An 18614-nucleotide genomic window follows, 5' to 3' on the forward strand; every position below is an offset into this window, starting at 1 on the left:
ATTCTTGGCGGTGAAAGAAGAGAGAAGAAAGAGCTAGAGAGAGAGAGAGAGAGAGAGAGAGAGAGAGAGAGAGAGGGAGAGAGTATGTGGCAAATGAAACGCGGTCTTTTTTTATCCACCGCAGCAGCAAGAGCAACAAGAAGTATAGCTTATGGTTCCCTCTATCCAGCGCACACTGTGCAACACCGCTTAACCTTCACCACTCCCTCTCATCGCCATAGTCGTCGTCACACGTTCGCACTCCTTCCAACTACCGCTCTCTCCTCCTGCCCCCTCCTCCAAAACCCTAATTTCCTGACGGGGAACCGTAACTCCCCCTTCCGCGGAATGGAGGTATCTCTCTCTCTCTCTCTCTCTCTCTCTCTCTAAACGGAGCATTTGAGTTTCTGGATTTTTGTCGTTTCAGCTTATGACCGTATAAAAAATCAATCTTTTTGTTTGTATTGATTAGTTTCTTATACTTTGTTGTCAACCCATTAGAGCAAAATTTCATTTGTTATTTGGTATTAAGTTGGTTTTTATGATTTGTTAATTGTGGTATCATCTAACTCTTGTAGTTTTGTTCCCAAATAATATGGATTTGTGATCATTTTAGTCTTCGATTTGAATCGCTTTGTTGCTTGTTTGTGTTTGTAATCTGATTAATGATGGTAGGATTTGGATTTTCAACCTATTTCCGATGTGGGTTCTTCTTGTTTGTGTTTCATTTGAATCATTTTGTTAGTTTTGAATCTTTTGACAGTGGAAACTACACCGAAATCGGGTTTTTCTTTTCGCACTTGTTTTGTTTAATTTGCAGCGATACTGCTCCGGGAGTAGCATTAATAGGAACAAGGGGATGGTGGATCATCTGAAAAGTTATGGAGTGATTAAATCCAAAAGGGTTGCTGAAGTGATGGAGACTATTGACAGGGCTTTGTTTGTGCCTAGTGGGAACCCGCCGTATGTTGATTCCCCCTTGTCAATAGGTTATAATGCCACCATTTCTGCACCTCATATGCATGCAATGTGCCTTCAGTTGTTGCAAGAGAATCTGCAGGCCGGAATGCGTGCTTTGGATGTTGGCTCAGGCAAGATTGTCTATTACGTGTTTGCAGATACCACATTCTCGTAAATGAAATTCACGTTTTGACGTTTGAATACTATGGAAACCGGAATAGTTTGCAATTGATATGCTTCATGTTGAAGGCAGTCATAGAGATCCTGACACTTCCTTTAATGTATTTTGTTTTGCAGGGACGGGATACTTGACGGCGTGTTTTGGGTTGATGGTTGGGCCGCAAGGCCGTGCAGTTGGTGTAGAGCACATTCCTGAGTTGGTTTCTTCTTCAATTACGAATATTGAAAAAAGTGCTGCCGGAAAATTATTGAAAGAAGGTTCCCTTTCTGTACATCTCGGTGGTATGTTTCTGAAACCCAGGGTCACACCATTGGAATTGAAACCAAGTAAAAGGAAAAACAAAACTTCACTACATCTTGTCAATTTGTAACGAGAAAAATTGCTCAGCTGTGGTTTACTAGTGTGTTTATGCACCGGAAACAAAACACAAGCGTTTCATCCAATTTGTTGCCAAAGTTTGGCTGCTATTCACATGATGTATCGAGTATTACCATTCGCAATACGTCTTTTTTCCATTATCTTAAGAACGATTTTACTCGTGCAGAGTGATGATTACTCGTTTTATTGATTCGACAATTGTTGATGCAGATGGACGGCAAGGTTGGCCGGAATTTGCTCCTTATGATGCCATTCATGTCGGTGCAGCTGCACCAGAAATCCCGCAACCACTTATTGACCAATTGAGGCCGGGAGGCAGAATGGTGATTCCGGTGGGAAACATATTCCAGGATCTGAAGGTTGTGGACAAGGGCTTGGATGGTTCAATCAGCGTCCGGACTGAAACTTCTGTTCGGTATGTTCCTCTCACAAGCCGAGATGCTCAGCTGCGAGGCTCTTGAGGTGCCATAGCCACGATCTCTGTGTACAGATAGATAAACTTTTGCCTGTTTGTACTATATTTACCCGTCGTGACGGTTTTGCTTAAGATCTTTAGTTCGTGAAATGAAATGATTTCAGTGTCATACAATACAAATGAAAATATAATGCGTTTCAATTGCTCCACGCTTCATAACAAGATAGTAACCACAACAGCAGTTCCCCAAAATTAATGGAGTCAAAACTTGGACACTACGTATCGTTTCGGACTCGAACAATAATCCTACAAGTAGAAACCACAAAAAAAAAAAAAATCCTCGATGAAGACGGCTAACATATAACTCATCTGAAGAAAAAGGAACCCAAACGGAACTTAGGTTTCATCACGGCTTCGTCAATAAGGACTGCGCCTTTGTCTTTCTTCGGCAACATTTACTCTGATCGCCCTGCCATCGATACTCTGCAGCGCAAGCCAACTCAAGTAAGACGGTATTTACGTCGTTAAGCAAAATCGAACAAACGATACCAACCGTAATTAACTTAACTCCTGTCATGACATCTTCCGAATTTGGTTTATCTTTACATGCATGATGCAGAATTACCTAAAAAAACTGTACATGAAGGTGGAAAATGTAAACGCTTAATACCTGTCCATCGAGCGCGCCAATGGCATCATTCATTTCGCTTTCACTGGCCATGGTAACAAAGCCAAAACCACGGGATCGTCCAGTTTCTCTGTCAAAGACTACTCGAGCCTCCACAACGCTACCATGTTCACTGAAAATCTGCTCCAGTTGAGGAGTATCCACAGTCCATGGCAGGTTACCGACATAGATTCTAAAAGCAGATTCAAATGAACGGGGTGGGCGTTCTTGGCGTGTTCCTCTTGGAGCAGCCCTGTTGACAGTCAAGAGCCTTCCATTTAAATCCTGTTCGAAGCATAAAACCGCAAAAAATTAGAAGCAAAGAACCCTAAAAACATTATATATAATCCTTTCATTAAAAACTGATATAATAGTATGGAAACATTGAGAGCAATATACTTGAATAATACTCTATTCATAAGCGGCAGAAGTTGAACAAGCAAGCTAGACATTGATTGGAACCTATGAGCAACATACTTAGTGTATTATACATCCGGAAAACCTACTGAGCACTTCTCAAGACATACACGAAAGCACATATTGGAAGGTTTTAAAAAGATTCACCATAAAACAAGTGAACAATACTATTCTATGAGTATGAGGTGCTTTAACACCAACCCGAGGGAGAAATTGCCAAGAGAATGACAGAACTGGTTTGGCGACATGTAATGCCATAGACATTGGCAACTTCATATGGCTTCGGTTTATGCATTTTGCGGGAAAAAAAAATTGAGACTAAACTAATTGTTCGATGTTTAAAATAGCTAAGATGCAAATTTTAGCACTGCAGGGTTGGGGGAGAAAAACAGTTTGGCAACCCAAAATTTGTCTTGTGTGCCAAATTTTAGCATTTGGCAACTCCCCATTGGAGTTGGTCTAAGAACACCTAAATTCGTATCAACAATGTACGAATCACCTTGCAGGTTAGACATTAGTATGACCAATTTCTCCTGAATACACTGACTTTTTTTACTTAAACCTGCACCCCAAAGCGATTCATTATCAATTACCCTCCACAAACATAGGCCATGTTCATCCATCATTTCATTGGAGTTTACTTTATCATATCAAAAGATTATATCTTTCTCGAAATATATCGAGTCTTATTTCATTTCACATTCATGCCATAACAACATAGAAATCAACATCACTAAAAGAACCAACTTCGAGAACCAAAATCTATAAGCGACTTACATAACGACTGAACAGTTCCACAGCCTTATCAGCTTCCTCAACAGTGCTCATGGTCACAAATCCAAACCCACGACTCTGATCAGTGTCCCTGTTGTAAATAACCTACGAACAACAAAAACACAAACAAAAAAAACCTCAAATTTCCGAACACCATCAAAACCGAAAGACAGGAGCTTTTCCAAAACAAATCCAAAGAAATTCAAAGCCTCACCTCAGCAACCTCGACAATTCCAGCCCTTTCAAAGAGCTCAGCCAATTTCTGACTATCAACATCAAAAGGCAAATTCCCAACAAACACCTTGGCCTCCTCCGGAGGATCGACATTCGACACCTCCTCTCTCTCCTCAAAGACCCCTTCTTCCTCACTTCCCTCCGCGCCGTCAATGGTGAGCGTGCTGTCTTCCTGACCCCAGTCCGAGGTCTGGGCCACAAAGGCGGCGACGGAGGAGAAGTGGGTTTTTCTCCCGAGGGGCAGCGGCAGCGAGAAGCGCGAGGAAGGGGTGCAGGTGAGGCGGAGCTTGATGGGTTTGGAGGGAACTGAGAGAAATGGGTTGGAGGTTTTGGCGGCGGAAAGGTAAGGGAGGGAGACTAGGCATGAATCCGCCATCGATAAGGTCTTGAATAGATTGGAAGTTGCAGAAGAAGCCATAGCCATTTTCTGTGGGAGAGGAGAGGGAGTGAAAGGGTTTTAGGAGGAGGTGTGAGAGGATAAGGGTGGAGGGAGAGGTGCCAGAGGAGTTCGAAGGAAATAAGGGTTATTGGGAAGAAAGAGGAGAGAGGAGGTTTTGTTTTATGGGCTTTGGGATGTCCAAGCAAAAGTTGTAAAACTCAAGGCCCAATTTGTGATGAAATTGTGGGTTGAATTTAAAACTCAATCTATTCAAAAGAAATAGAAACAACATGAATAGGGCCCCATAATGTTATAGTGTAACTTTGTAAGTGATTTCGGGTTCGTTTGAGAGTGTTTCTGTAGGAGTAATTTTACTCGTAAGCGGTTTTGGACTTCCTGGTTTTCAACACCCTAAGAAGAAACACCATTGTAATGACAACGTAATTCACGTCTGTCAGTGGCGGCACCAGCAACATAAAGTGTGCATTATAATGCAATTCAATGAGAACAGCCTGCCAGATTCGACCATAGAATTGCTATCTAAGTTTGGTTCGTCGTTTGAGCTGCATCACCTTTGCTAATTTCAACCCAACTGCACCCAGGAAGCTTAAGTGCATTTTCCCCGTTCATTGCTTCCCGCACTTTCCTAGCTTTATCCCATTGTTCTTTCGACGCATAAATGCTTGAAAGTAGCATATAATTTCCAGTATTCCCAGGTTCTAAAATGAAGAGTTTCTCAGCAACACTTTCTGCAATCTCTACATTTCCATATGTTCTACATGCTGCAAGAAGGGCTCCTAATGCTCCTGGCTGTGGGCCCATGGGCATTCCCTTGACCAAATCGCAGGCCTCATTTAGTTTCCCAGCTCGTCCCAGCATATCAACTATGCAAGTATAGTGATCAGCATCAGGCTCAATGTTGTAACCTTTAACCATGCTTTCCCAGTACCTCATTCCATCTCCAACAAGTCCTGCATGGCAACAGGCTGTGAATACCCCAACAAATGTAATGCGATCAGGTTCAATATCTTCTGCCAGCATTCTCTGGAAGATCTCCAGCGCTTTAACCCCATGACCATTTGAAGCAAGACCTGTGATTATTGCACTGTAGGCGAAAGCATCCTTTCTGGGGATCTTCTCAAATATGGCGCATGCCTCTTCCATATTCCCACATTTGGCATGCATGTCAACTAGTGCAGTAAGCACTTGTTCATTCTGTTCTATGCCTTCTCTATCCACATATGTTCCAATCCAGTTTGCCAGATCTGCACGACCCAACTGTGCCAATGCAGAGATCACCGCTGTCATGGTGAAAGCATCCGGCTTTACTCGTGCCTTTTCCATTCTCTGGAAAAGTGAAAGCGCTTCACTTGGCCTCCCATTTTGTGAATACCCTGATATCATAGCCGTCCAACAAATCAAACCTTGCTCAGGCATTTCTTCAAAGAAACACTTAGCCTTATCCATAAGACCGCTTTTAGTATACCCCACCAACATTGTAGTCCAAGAAACAGCATTCCTCTCAGGCATCCTATCAAACACAGCCCTTGCCGAAACCAGATCCCCACTATTTACATAACCCACAACCATGGCGTTCCAAGATATCACATTTTTTCCTAACATCCCCTCAAACAAAACCGAAGCACTCTCCATATCCACCCCACCTCTCGCATGAGCCCCCAAAACCGCATTATAAGAAACAACATCTCTCTCACACATTTCATCAAACACCTTCCGCGCCCTCAACACCTCCCCACATTTCCCATACATATCAATCAAAGCGTTCGAAACCGGAACACAAAACCCAAAACCCATTTTCACAATGCGTCCATGGACCTCAATCCCACCACAGAGATCACCCATCGCAGCGCACGAATTAAGCACGAAAGGGTACGTATAGTTATCGGGTCTAATCCCAACCGAGACCATCTGCGAATACAAACTCACCGCCTCGGAACAGAGCACGGAGATCTTAGAGAAAGCCCTGACAGCGTGGTTGAAGAGGGATAGATTTGGGTTGGGGAAAGAGGTGAAGACGAGGTGGGTATAACAAGGCGAGGAGGAGAGAGAGGCGTAGAGAGAGATGAGAGTGGAGGCTAAGGAGGCGTTCCCGTGGAGGTTTGAACGGACGATGTGGGCGTGGATTTTTTTGAGGTGGCGGAGCGATGTGCAGGATTTTAGCAAAGAGGCGGCTCCGTCTGCTTTGTTGTTGGGATGGTTTTTGGCGACCGTTGCTGCGTTCATCTCACTTCTTAGAAATTTCAAAGTTCGTTGGTTTAACGGCTCTTTTCTCTCTATTCTTTCCCGGTAAAAGGAGAGCGTAAGGGCATTTCGGTCTTTTTAGCCGTGTGCGGAGCTGCATGAACTCACTTGGATGTTAAGAATTTCATGCATGAAATTTCTCATTTGGATGAATTCACTTATTTTATTTCTTATTTAAACTTCATTTATTTTTAGTGAATATGATTTTTTGTCGTTATGTTATCATTGTTTGTGTATCTAAACTATAACTTTACTTTCTTCTCATAAAAAAAAAACCTATAACTTTACTCTTTTTAAAAAAAAAAAAAATTATTTTACATAAAGATTGTCGGACATAAATAATATCGTAATATAGTAACAATACACATAGCCCTAATTTCTCACAACATACTTGATGTTCAGAGTGTGAATTCCATCATTTCTAGTCAATGTCATATTTTACATCGCTTTATTTTCTTCAATTTTTTCTCCTCAGACCTTTATTTTGTCTTACATCGTCACTGTGTTAAGATTTAAATTAATGAAGATTAACTTCAATATTTAAACTCGGATCTTCAATTCATACCAAAAGAAACGAGGAGAAAAATGTATAAGAAAGGAAAGAGAGTTATTTGTTGCAACCTCTTAAAATGTTTGATAACTTACTTAGCGTGTCATGTCAAGCATAAGGACATCGAAATAAAGTGATGCAAAAAAAAAAAATTATATCAAAAGCAAAACAGTAGAACTTTCATGACTTAAATGTCGGCAGACATTTAAGCATCTTTACACCATCCATGAACATATGAAATCAGCACAGACAATACTACAATACATGTGTTTACTTCAGTTGCTTAGGACATTGCATCCGCTCATCCTTTGCTTTTTCATGGTTTATAGAAATTTATAATATCGTCTTATCAGAGGGGGCGGATTGATACTGCTGAGTAGAATTATGCTCAAGCAAATTTTTCAAGAGGATACCTTGAGGGGAAATTACCATGACACCGATGACCCATATTATAAGGTCTCTCACCACATTTGAAAGGAAGAGGGTTTGCCTGCATGAACAAATAGTTCCCACCAAACAAGTCATTCATGTGAGCCTGCCCATGCTTCAGTCTCTTCAAAGCTTTGCTCCACGAAACTTTAATCCTACTGAAAATCCTAGCTTTTCTCCTCAGGAACCTTCTCAATCCCTGAATCCGAACCCTCGGCCGCCTTCGACCGGTTAGCTTCCTGATCTTGGACCAACCCCTTATCTTCTTGAATTTAATTGCTGTGTTTTGCTGATCTGTTTCTTCATCAAAGAGACCTTCGTTTCTCAGTCTTTGGTAAGCAAGTTCTGAGACTGAAGCCATTTCAAAGTGGAAATGGTTATGAGCTAGAAGGAGTTGTGAGAGGAATTAAATCAGTCTTTTTTTGTTTTAGTTTCTTTAATTTTGTACAATTTAAAGTGAAAGAAAGTAGTTTGCAATGAATGCAGCTGAAATATTTGGTAATGGTAGTTAAAATTCCGTGACAACTTAAGGCTTCCTAGGCTTTATCATGCTACGATCTCTTGTGATATTTCTCTTATGTTGAAAGATGTTTCAAGTTCAAATTTCTCGTGCCCCAGTTATATGATAATCAACAAAAAAATATCTTGCCAAATAGTCTAGAGTATGCAATGTTATCGAACTATAATATTTCAACCACACGTTTAATTAAGAACTTATCAGACTAATATTCAGATTGATAGTAGAACATAACATACATAACTATCTAACAAAAAATTTCCCATGGTTATTTGGGAATAGTGGCTGTTTTGGGCATGTGCAATAGGTGCTCTTGCACAAGACTCCCAATTCTAAAAGCCCCCTAAAAGATGGTATCATTTACATATGTACCAACTTAGTTTGTGGCAAAAAAAATTCATCAATTTTTCTAGATTCTGTATGTAAATAAGAGAAATATTGCCTTCATATGCATAAGAGATCATTTTTATATTTTTAGTAAGATTATGCTGGCTTTGCTTTAAATTTTGTTTTCATTTATTTGTTTCATGCTTTTTGTTGATTTAAACTGTAACTCAAGTAATAATTCTTCATTTAGATCTTTTACTAAAACAACTATGGACACATAAATTAGTTTTGTAGCAAAAATATTTGTATAATGGTCAGTTTATTATCTTCCCACATGACCCCTAAAATGTAAGAGCCGTCCCAATCTAGAAAGTCAAAACGAATCAGGATGTATTGAAACTGGACGTAATTTCGTAGAGCTGCTCAACCAAAACCGTCCCCACCCTTAATTTATACGAAATTGACTTTCATGGCCCAGAAACCAGCCACGTGCGAACGCACCAACGTCAATATCATCTTCTGTAAGCATAAGTGCGCAGGTCTAATAAAGGCCTGGTTTAAAAATACTTAAAAAAAAAAAAAAAAAACTTTTGCTCATAAGATCATCTCCAACCCTTGGGCTAAAAACCAAATTTTTTAGCCCGAAAAATTTACCTTTTAGCTCAGAAATAGTTTTTCTACTCCAACTCTTCTGGCCTAAAATTTTAGCCCGGGATTATTAAATAATGAATTTAGGCTAATTTTTTTCTTAAATTAACTTCTTTTTTAAAAAAAAAAAAAATTATGTACACTATCATAAATTAATTTTATGAACATTTTAATCTAAAAATATTTAAATTCCAATCAATATTGAAAAATCACTAAATCTTTCCACAAAGCAAGCCTTAAACGTCACCAATCTTTTAACTTTCACCAAACTTTTGTATGGATGTTTGAACAAATACATAGGTATTTATAGAGTTTTTTTGGTGAATTTTGAGTTAAATAATTTTTGAAAATTATTTTAGCTGTTGGATTTAAATTTGGGCCGTTATTTTTATCGTTAGATTTGATTATATTTGATCTCAGTTGTTGGATTCAATCTATTTTAAAATAACATTTAAAAAAAAATTGAATCTAGATTGTTGGATCAACCAACGGTCCAATAATGTCAACCGCCTGATGAACAAAAGATCCGTTGGGCTCATAATTGCTTCCAACAGCGGCCCTGACAGTGGGTCCCACCTTGTCGGGCGCTGAAGGCTAACGCCCGCGTGGTGTGAGTGGCACTAGTGACCGGGCTGAGAATGGGCTGGGCTTGGGCGCGTCCACGCTTTTCTGGGCTAATTCTTGGGGGGAGTTTGGCCTGGCTTTGGCATTTGGCTTTTAGCCAATGATTCGGCTTGGATTGAGTTGGGTTTTTTTTTTTGGGTGGGGGGGGGGGGCCGAGGGGGAATGAATGGGGTAATTTGGCTTTTACCCCAGGGTTGGAGAGAGTCTAAGTGCTTTTAAAAATATATTAGTTTTTTTTTTGTCACTTCTTGGAAGCACGTTTAATTTTATTTTTATTTTTTATCAAATATAATAAAAAATAATTTTGATAGCGCTTTTAATTATTTTTAGCACTTTTAAAGAGGTTTGTAAATTTTTAACAGAATTAAAATAAACAAACAGATAAATAAATAAAAAAAATAGAAAACCCTTTGGTTATAATCATGAGAAATACATTAAAATGGCTTCTTTCTTTTGCAAACATGAATTATTCTCATCCCCATCTAACATTTTTGGGGATCATAAAATGGGGATCATATATATATAGTAGCAGTACTAAAATCAACAGAGGACCTCAATGATGCATGAACCTAACCCACTCAGACATGCTAGGAGTCCCACCATTCACAACAGTAAGCATGTAATAGCCAGGGGGTGCAACATTAGCAGATGGAGGAGCCTCCACAACTGCGTGTACCAAACCACCCTGCGCCCTAACCAGACTCTTGCACCTCAGCTTGAGCAGTCTCTGGTTCATGGATATGGAGTGCGTCGTGAAAGGCGGCGCGTATGCGGTAAACTCCACCACATCGCTTGGCTTCCTCTCCAAGAGAAACGTCACATTAAAATCTTCCCCATACCTCACACCATTGTAATTATTTTGACCATATTGTATGGTCACATTAGTAGGTCTATATGTATGGTATTTCCTTCTCATGTAGTGTGGGACAAATGCTTGGAGCCTAAGCTCAGTTGGGTAGGTCACATTGCTGAAAGTGTACCTGTCATGAGGGTTTCCGCCACCAACTAAAACCCGCCCATCGGGCAAAAGAACGGCTGAGGAGTGATACATTCTTGCAATTTTCGTGGACTTGAGGACCGAGAACCTTTTGCCTAGTTTGTTATTTGGTTTGTAGAGGTAAGGCCGGAGTGAAGCATTTCTTGCATTGTTCCATCCACCCGAGCCACGCTTCGCACCGTTGATGATTAGGACATTTCCGGTTGGGAGGATGAGCATGTCGTTGAGAAGGCGAGGGCCGGGCATGTTCTCCATGTTCCACTTGTGACTGTTCCCTGTGATCACCATTCTTCCACAAGAGCTCAGGCCTTTCAAGAACCTGTTTTGTCTTGTTGCTCTGTAGGCTCCTGAGGCAGCGCCGCCACACACCATGACTTCCACTTTTTCAAACCTGTTTGCATGGTCCAGAGGGAGGATCACTGATGAGCCGGAGCCTGGATAGTTCCTTGAGCCATCACCGGGAATGCGTGGGAAGGTCTTGATCACCCTGTTGCGTTCATAATCGAAAAGAATGGAGTTTCGGTTGGCAAAGATGAACAAATTTCCATCTGATGAAAGGTGAAGGAAGGGATAGAGGTTGTTCCCTCCTTCGTTTCGGTCATAAGTTTGGTGCAAGAACGAAAGCTCATGAGAGCCTTCATTGGATGACATTTTTGGAACAAATTCGTAAGTAAATGTCCTTCTTCCACCAACCACAATAACCCTATCATGTTCCGGGAGCAATTGATTTGAAGCGTACCAACGATCCTTAGATAACGATCTTTCTGACTGCCTCCAATTACATTTTCCATCACCACAAGGTCTATAGTATCGAATTCTTCGCGTGCCACTCCCATATCCGCCTGTCTGCAGAAGTGTCCCGTTGCTCAAGAAAGACCCCGAGGAGCACCAGGTATCAGTGTACAGCCTCAGAGGCCTAACTTTGTTGCTAGAAATGTCGTACTCCACGGAGTGAGCATAGCACAACGAGTCTGCTACGTCATCACGGTTATCTGTGCATCTGTTTCCGTTGTGGCGCCTTCGAAGCCTGTACCCCGAAGGGCCTGCTTCTGTTTGATCAAACATGATGACAGTGTTGTGGTGTGTCAATGCCATATGCATGGCCACCACACCGGTGCTGTTTAGTAGCAGTTGCCATTGCCCTTTCCGGCTTCCTGCAACCGTGCCGCTAAACCCGACACAATGCAGTATGAAGAACAAAGCAGTTATCATGGATTTGATCACAAAAGGGAAGTGATTGTGGTGCGCCATGAGAGAGTATGAGTGTTTCTTTGCGTTTGATTGATGTGAAAGACTGCAGTCTTAAATATATAGGCTAGTTGGCTAAAATTTAGTCTGCTCACTCCCCCAAAAAGTAGCAGAATTTTTTGAGACAGATTCTTTATGTGAAAGTTTTGGAGCTTAATATGGGGCGTTTGGTTATGTAACGTACAACTTATTCGTTCTTCATGCGTTTGAGTTCAAATCTTATGCACTCAAAATTCTTTGTGACCTCTCTATGACTTATTTATTTGAGTGAAATGTGTCATTTAGACTTAATCTATCTTTAGTTTTTAATTTTTTAATTGAGAAGATAAATTGAAATACTGCTAAGTGGAGTTTAAATAAATGACCATGTGTCAACAATTAAGATAGATCACAGAGAGACCACATAAGGTTTTGAATGCAAGAAATTTGATCTTCATGCGATCAAGAGTAATTTTTTCGTGTGACTATCACACTTGGTGTTACAATTTCACATGGGTTATAAACACATATTTTATTCATTATTGATATAAGTTAAAACTAGGTTGGAAAAGTATCAATTCTAACATTCCGTCATATTATAACACGTGAATTCTAAACATCACGTGTTACTATGAGGACTCATTAATCTCAGTTATAACTTAAGTTGGAAAAAACCAACGTTTTCATCTATCCATATCATAAAACGTGAATTAAAAGCACCATATCTGGAGTGACAACCACACTCAAAAGTTTCTCATGAAAGTATTTGTCTTCCCAGAAAATAAGTCATCTTATCCTATGAATTCTCCATGTTTATTGCTTATGAAGAGTGAGCCTTTGGGTGATACCACAAGACTCCGCCAAACTTGGGCAAAATGTAGGTAATTTTATTTATTTTTTTAATTTACAGCGTCAGTAGGTGCACGACATGTCATTTTTATGTTTGTATTAGGACATAGTTGGTCTCGAAACGACATGCTATAGCTGATGAGTACTTGGTAGATAAGCCACAAGGTGAGATTTACTACTGACTCATTACAAAATATGTCTTGAGTACATATATGAGGCATACAACCAGTTATATGTTGAATTTAATTGGACAAAAGTGGAAATAAGTAGACGCGAAGACAACGACATGAAACACAAATGCAAACACAGAAGTCGCCATAGGAGCAATTCTAGCTGTGGGCGTCCAAGTCCGACCAATATCTCCAAATGTCGACATCCTTCATCCAGGAAAAGGGAAGATACGTACAAGGGACTCAGTTCCTCTTGGTGGAAGACATTGCAAGGAATGGAAATGAACTCGGAGTTGAAGTTGCAGCGGTCCAAATTTCATGTCAACATTTAATAGAGCTTTATTCGGGTGATTATGCTGGTTCTGCATATGGGACATAAGTCAAGATCTTCTCCACAGTCACAGCATGTCTGCAAACAATATTAATATCCAACTCAGTTATTCGTTGTTCAAACTTTCATCCAATTCCATAAGGTGTAAAAGACGTATAAAGCATTACCTGATGTCCACAACCAAATGCCATATTCTTCGGATCGGTTAGGCAAATGGGACAGACCTGCAAGAATCACAAAAATTGTCTAAACTTGTCATCCTGACGAGATTTTGCTGTCTGTGCCATAATATATTAATCCTCCTCATAAAAAGAAGTAGAAAGAGGGCAATTACATGATTGTCAGAAGTTGAACCGGCAGGATGTGCTGTGCTAACAAACTCATCACGTTGCCTAGAAGGTGCACTTGGACGAAAACTACTTGATCGCGAAGTTTTGGGGGAGCTAAAAGAAGATAAACCATAATGAGGTGGGGGCAGAGGTACCCTATCTATAGCCTTCCCTCTTGTGGCACTGTATAAGCAATGAAACGAAACAATGATTTGCAAATGAACTTATGTCACCCAAAGCTGCAATAGCAAATCCTCAAAGCCCATTAGACTTAAGTTAGATTATTACCCTAATATATTAAGTTCTAGTGTTGCTTTATACTGTGAAGGTATTTCCATCAGTGCTGCAAGAGCAAATTCTGCTTCTTTTCTCGAACGGTCAATATTCTTTGCCATAATTTCCGTAAAATTCACAAACTGCAGAGGACAAAAGAAGCACTTTTCAATTAAAGTTTGAAGAGATAATAGATAATAAGGCATACATACTCCATCAAGATGATACCCTCTATCCCTAAAAATACTTGCCTGAAAGTTATCGAAGGCCCGAGCAGGGATGTTATCATCAAATTCTTTCATCATATCCCATGGTCCATCTCCGACACCAACTAGTATAATTGATAAGGGATAGTCGCTACAATATAACAGGAAAATCATGAAATCTTTCACTGAAAAGAACAAGACTGAGGAAACAAACATTCTAAGATTTACCTCGCTTTAACAATTGCTTCAACAGTTTTCCTTTCCTGCGGGCTTAACTGGCCATGCCCGGTATCAACACTTCTGGTCACCTGTGACAATTTGTAGTCTACATTATACAAAATAATTAAGAGCGCAATCATATTGCTATGCAAATCACTTCTGCTCAATCAGAATTTTTCACACGGGTATAAGTATAACTGTAAGATAGAGACGAGAAGCAATATACCTGCCCATCAGCTATTATCACCAACACATGGTACTGACCGCCACTTTGCTCAACAATAGTGATGCCCATTTCAATAATAGGGGCAAAGGATGTGGGACCTGCCACGAGAAAAAAGGGTATGAATCTCCATAAGCAAATAACCAACCAGGAAAATAAAAAGGGAGAAGGAAGTGAAACAAATGGCAACCGGCAAGTCGTAGCTGAGGGACTAATTCTCTATATCGTCTCAATACGTCTTCAAAACCATTGCAATAAGATCCCTCATCCGGGTAGAAACTGAAAACTTCTTGGTCATGGGTAGATGCTGCAAATATATGAAAATCATGTAAAATCTCTATTGCCAAAACTCGACAAGCTAAATTTGAAGAGTAAGACGACTGTTAGATGAAATACCATCTCCAAATCCGAAACAGGGAATCAAGTTATCTTCATCAAAGGAAGACAATGTTTTCCCTATAATTGCTATTCCCTGTTCATAGGGATTTTGCTCTTCTCCAATGTGATGCAAGCTTTTCCGATGAAATGACCTTGTACCTGATGGAAAAGTAAGTCAAGAATGTTTCACTATAACTTAAGAAAAGACTTCTAAGCACCGAGAGCAGGGCAAACCTGTCCACTCGTTGCTTTTTGTGAAATCAATGCCAACAATAAGATTGGATGACTCAAGACCAGCACGCGCCAATGCATCTGTGACCTATCGAAAGACAAAAGTGAGAATGTCATGATAATTACTCAAGTAACATAAGCAGTTACAATGATTTCACATCATATTTGCTTCAAAGACAGATGCCATCAGTATAACTATTGAGTACATTGTGACTAAAAGAAAGTTCTCCGCGACAAAAGAAATTGGCTGCACTTCTTTTCAAGAAATGTTCGGCAATTGTATCAGTTCAATTACCATAAAATCTTGCATTTTACCTGGTCCAGGCTATTGTAATCATCATTTATTCTCCCAAACTTCGTACCCAACCCTGTATTCGACCCTGTTGGCCAAGCACTGCCATGGCTTTGAGGTGGAGGTGCATAATACTGCTGTGGCCGGTAGTCCTGGCTTGGCGGTGCATATGATGGTATCAGTGGTGGCTGTGCATATGGTGCCTCTTGATAACTCTGATGACTCCAAGAACGTGATCCGGTCCCAAAAGAAGGATGTCTCGAAGTTGAACGTTTTGAACTCTTCCCACCCATCAGTTATTCTACTAGAACACTGCACATTCAACAAACATGAATTAATAATTGTTACAAATCAACCTCCGTTTGAGTTCACACTTTGAAATGCTCGTTCTTTTCATCTAACAATCACTAAGGATCACTTTACAGGAAATTAACTAAATCAATTATCCCGTTTGATTCAAATATGAACATATCATATAAGGCTTTTTATTCAAAATGATCCCATAACTCCTCGCTTTTGTCCCTGACAATGAAATCGATAAACATGGTTCCTAAGTTTGTCCATCGTAAATCATTTTGGTATTTCCGTGAAAAATCTGTCAATATTCTCGTTAATTAAATTGTCATGTGAACGACCACGTGATCACTTTTTTAAAGGTATTTTTGTCAAACCAATCCCTCCATTTAACGAGAATATTGACAAATTTTTCACAGAATGACCAAAATGATTTACGGTGTACAAATTCAAGGACCACTCCTATTGATTTTTATTGTTAGGAAACAAAGTGAGTAGTTATGCCAATCTCAAGGACTATTTTGCTAAAAAGCCTATCATAGAACCCAAGAAACAGAAAGATTATAATAAGGGTTATTATACAAAATGTTCCTGAGATTTGCATGATCAATAGAAATGGTCCCTGAAATTGTCCACCATCCAATTTTGGTACTTCCGTTAAAAACTCTTTGGGCAATTTTCAAAGTTTCGTAACTCAATCAATTTTTAACCAAATTCCACCCATAATATATCAAAAATGAAGATAAGAAAGTGTAGAACAAGATTATACCTATTTGGAAGCCCACTGATTGCCGGAGATGGCCGGAAAATAGCCTGAAAGGTGACTGTTCCGCAGGAAAACTGGAAAACTCACCGGAAACTGGGTAAACTTTAAACGTTCATAACTTCTTCAATACTCAACAAAATCGAGTGATTCAAAAACGAAAATCATACTTCTCGACGAGATGAAGAGAATGATATCTTTCTTTACTGCTAACTTGCCGTGGTTTGGCCGAAAAACTGCTCAAAAGTGGCTAACTCGAAAATGGTTAGCCACTTTCGAGCCGTTGTCTGACCAAACCACGATGAGTTAGCCTTCGAAAAATGTACCATTCTCTTCGTCTCGTCAAGAAGTATTATTTTCGTTTATGAATCACTCGATTTGGTTGAGTATTGAAGAAGTTATGAACGTTTAAAGTTTACCCAGTTTCCGGCGAGTTTTCCAGTTTTCCCGCGAACCAGTCATATTTCAGGCTATTTTCCGGCCATTTCCGGCCATTTCCGGCAACCACTGGGCTTCCAAATAGGTATAATATTATTCTATACTTTCCTATCTTCATTTTGATATATTATGGGTCGAATTTGGTTAAGAAATGATTGAGTTACAAAGCTTTGAAAATTGTCTAAAATCGTTTTTAACGGAAGAACCAAAATCATAGATTGTGAACAATATCATATACCATTTCTATTGATTTTGAATCTCAGAAACCGTTTCTATTGATCATGTAAATCTTAGAGACTATTTTGTATAATAACCCATAAAATAATCTCAAGAAAACTGAACAAAACAATTAACACAACCAGGGCCATCCATTCCAATTTTCAAGCTTCATTCACAGACAAAGAATCGGTCCGAATTCGATAATGCCGACAAAATTAAAACGATTTCATATTTGAATTAGTGAAATTGAACACAAACCAGAAGACATCAGCACAATTCAGGCCAAAAATAAAATGCAACAAATCAAATACATCTTTTAGCCCCCTATAAACAAATAATGCAATTTCTTGTTCCAATTCATGATAATTATCAATAAAGACCCAAACTTTTTCACAACCCACATTCCATTTCAGAGAAAGACACAAAAACCCAAATCATTAAAATAAAAAAAATAAAATAAATAAAAGACTTAAAAAAAATTACAAAAATGGCAGGAAAATGAAGAAGAATTGGTACCTCTCAGACCGACATTTTTCGAGAGGAAGATGATGCTTTGGAACATATCCGAGTTGACGAGGTTGTTGTCAATCAGAGGGCGGAGAAGTCTATGGGCTGAAGTGGTAACTGGGCAAACGTTTGTTGTTGTTGCAAGTTTGCAACTTGGCGACTGAAGAGCGTAAGTCTGAGTCTATGAGAGACAGACAGGTCGACACTTGCGTTCGTAGTTTACTGGTGAAGGTTCCTACGTAGTTTCCTTCTAGATAAAAAAGGTCCCTTGCAGTGTTTTTTCTTTTGTGTTTTGGCTGGTAGTGTTGCCCTCCACCGAATTGGCTTGGTTGCTTTTTTGGTGCACATTACATGGATGCATATCCTGAATTCGTACATGAGATTTGTAGTTTAAGTGATTCATTATTTAAGATCTCGTATTTGATTTTTGTTTTTATAATATTGAATTGGTCAAGAAATGGATGCTACGTTGTGTTATGTGGCACGGAAATTTAGTTATTTAATATTTTTGAAATCGTATTGTTGTTAAATTGATTCAATGAAATTTATCTCGTACAACTGAAGATTTCTTAAAGAAAAAAAAACTATTATTGTTGTTAAGACTTGTTGGTGAATATTTGATCCTTAGGATCTCAAATTCATCTAATTTCTTATATTTTTTTATGTGTTTTATTTGTATTTTTATTTTATATATATAGATATAGATATACACACACTTGGTTAAAAATGAAATGATGGTTAAATATGATAATCATGTAATGTCTCAATGTAAACCGAGTTAAGACGAAAATGCAATGAGACATTTCTAATAACAGTACCTTATGAATTTGAAAATTTTCCAATCCAATTTGCCAATCATCTCCACAACAGTAGGAATTTGAGGCACATCGAATTGGATTTAGGGGAATAAGGGTAATTTTTTGTTAT

The 18614-nt window shown here is 39.3% G+C and overlaps 6 protein-coding genes across 7 annotated transcripts; 1 reads left to right on the top strand and 5 right to left on the bottom strand.

The window, feature by feature from the left end:
* Positions 1-78: 78 nt before the first annotated feature.
* LOC137712877 (protein-L-isoaspartate O-methyltransferase 1-like) lies at positions 79-2087 on the top strand. Of its 2 annotated transcripts, none has more exons than XM_068452057.1 (4): positions 79-333; positions 743-1070; positions 1237-1401; positions 1709-2087. In XM_068452057.1, the coding sequence occupies exons 1-4, from the start codon at positions 85-87 to the stop codon at positions 1957-1959; spliced, it is 993 nt and encodes a 330-aa protein (XP_068308158.1). In that variant the 5' UTR covers positions 79-84; the 3' UTR covers positions 1960-2087. The 2 variants fall into 2 exon arrangements, with proteins under 2 accessions (XP_068308158.1, XP_068308159.1); XM_068452058.1 differs by having other exon boundaries at positions 800-1070.
* On the bottom strand, positions 2050-4577 carry LOC137712878 (28 kDa ribonucleoprotein, chloroplastic-like). Its single transcript, XM_068452059.1, has 4 exons — positions 3986-4577; positions 3775-3876; positions 2584-2865; positions 2050-2396 (listed from the first exon to the last, which is right to left on the bottom strand). The coding sequence occupies exons 1-4, from the start codon at positions 4427-4429 to the stop codon at positions 2331-2333; spliced, it is 894 nt and encodes a 297-aa protein (XP_068308160.1). The 5' UTR covers positions 4430-4577; the 3' UTR covers positions 2050-2330.
* Positions 4578-4924: 347 nt separating this feature from the next.
* On the bottom strand, positions 4925-6628 carry LOC137712336 (putative pentatricopeptide repeat-containing protein At5g37570). Its single transcript, XM_068451433.1, has one exon. It carries the CDS (start codon positions 6626-6628, stop codon positions 4925-4927), a length of 1704 nt encoding a protein of 567 aa, XP_068307534.1.
* A 956-nt stretch (positions 6629-7584) lies between these two features.
* Positions 7585-7986, bottom strand: LOC137712337 (uncharacterized). Its single transcript, XM_068451434.1, has one exon. The coding sequence runs from the start codon at positions 7984-7986 to the stop codon at positions 7585-7587; it is 402 nt and encodes a 133-aa protein (XP_068307535.1).
* A 2308-nt stretch (positions 7987-10294) lies between these two features.
* On the bottom strand, positions 10295-11989 carry LOC137712590 (aldehyde oxidase GLOX-like). The gene has a single exon (XM_068451688.1). The coding sequence runs from the start codon at positions 11987-11989 to the stop codon at positions 10295-10297; it is 1695 nt and encodes a 564-aa protein (XP_068307789.1).
* Positions 11990-12964: 975 nt separating this feature from the next.
* On the bottom strand, positions 12965-17912 carry LOC137712721 (E3 ubiquitin-protein ligase RGLG2-like). The gene is made up of 12 exons (XM_068451865.1): positions 17697-17912; positions 15490-15778; positions 15178-15262; positions 14962-15102; positions 14756-14872; positions 14569-14666; positions 14352-14431; positions 14169-14274; positions 13933-14060; positions 13650-13827; positions 13483-13539; positions 12965-13393 (listed from the first exon to the last, which is right to left on the bottom strand). Exons 2-12 carry the CDS (start codon positions 15757-15759, stop codon positions 13313-13315), a joined length of 1341 nt encoding a protein of 446 aa, XP_068307966.1. The 5' UTR covers positions 15760-15778; positions 17697-17912; the 3' UTR covers positions 12965-13312.
* Positions 17913-18614: the final 702 nt, after the last annotated feature.

Source organism: Pyrus communis, chromosome 13, assembly GCF_963583255.1.
Source record: "Pyrus communis chromosome 13, drPyrComm1.1, whole genome shotgun sequence".
Lineage (NCBI taxonomy): Eukaryota > Viridiplantae > Streptophyta > Magnoliopsida > Rosales > Rosaceae > Pyrus > Pyrus communis.

Excerpts from the sequence above, each read along its gene's own strand:
- LOC137712590 (XM_068451688.1), bottom strand. The coding sequence starts at position 11,989 with ATGGCGCACCACAATCACTTCCCTTTTGTGATCAAATCCATGATAACT.
- LOC137712337 (XM_068451434.1), bottom strand. The coding sequence starts at position 7,986 with ATGGCTTCAGTCTCAGAACTTGCTTACCAAAGACTGAGAAACGAAGGT.
- LOC137712336 (XM_068451433.1), bottom strand. The coding sequence starts at position 6,628 with ATGAACGCAGCAACGGTCGCCAAAAACCATCCCAACAACAAAGCAGAC.
- LOC137712877 (XM_068452057.1), top strand. The coding sequence starts at position 85 with ATGTGGCAAATGAAACGCGGTCTTTTTTTATCCACCGCAGCAGCAAGA. Across the intron at positions 334-742 it reads CCCCCTTCCGCGGAATGGAG|TGGAAACTACACCGAAATCG; the intron begins GTATCTCTCTCT and ends ATCTTTTGACAG. Across the intron at positions 1,071-1,236 it reads TGCTTTGGATGTTGGCTCAG|GGACGGGATACTTGACGGCG; the intron begins GCAAGATTGTCT and ends TTTGTTTTGCAG.
- LOC137712721 (XM_068451865.1), bottom strand. The coding sequence starts at position 15,759 with ATGGGTGGGAAGAGTTCAAAACGTTCAACTTCGAGACATCCTTCTTTT. Across the intron at positions 15,263-15,489 it reads ATTACAATAGCCTGGACCAG|GTCACAGATGCATTGGCGCG; the intron begins GTAAAATGCAAG and ends GTCTTTCGATAG. Across the intron at positions 14,667-14,755 it reads CCCTCAGCTACGACTTGCCG|GTCCCACATCCTTTGCCCCT; the intron begins GTTGCCATTTGT and ends TTCTCGTGGCAG.
- LOC137712878 (XM_068452059.1), bottom strand. The coding sequence starts at position 4,429 with ATGGCTATGGCTTCTTCTGCAACTTCCAATCTATTCAAGACCTTATCG. Across the intron at positions 3,877-3,985 it reads GAATTGTCGAGGTTGCTGAG|GTTATTTACAACAGGGACAC; the intron begins GTGAGGCTTTGA and ends TGTTGTTCGTAG. Across the intron at positions 2,397-2,583 it reads TTGGCGCGCTCGATGGACAG|AGTATCGATGGCAGGGCGAT; the intron begins GTATTAAGCGTT and ends CTTGCGCTGCAG.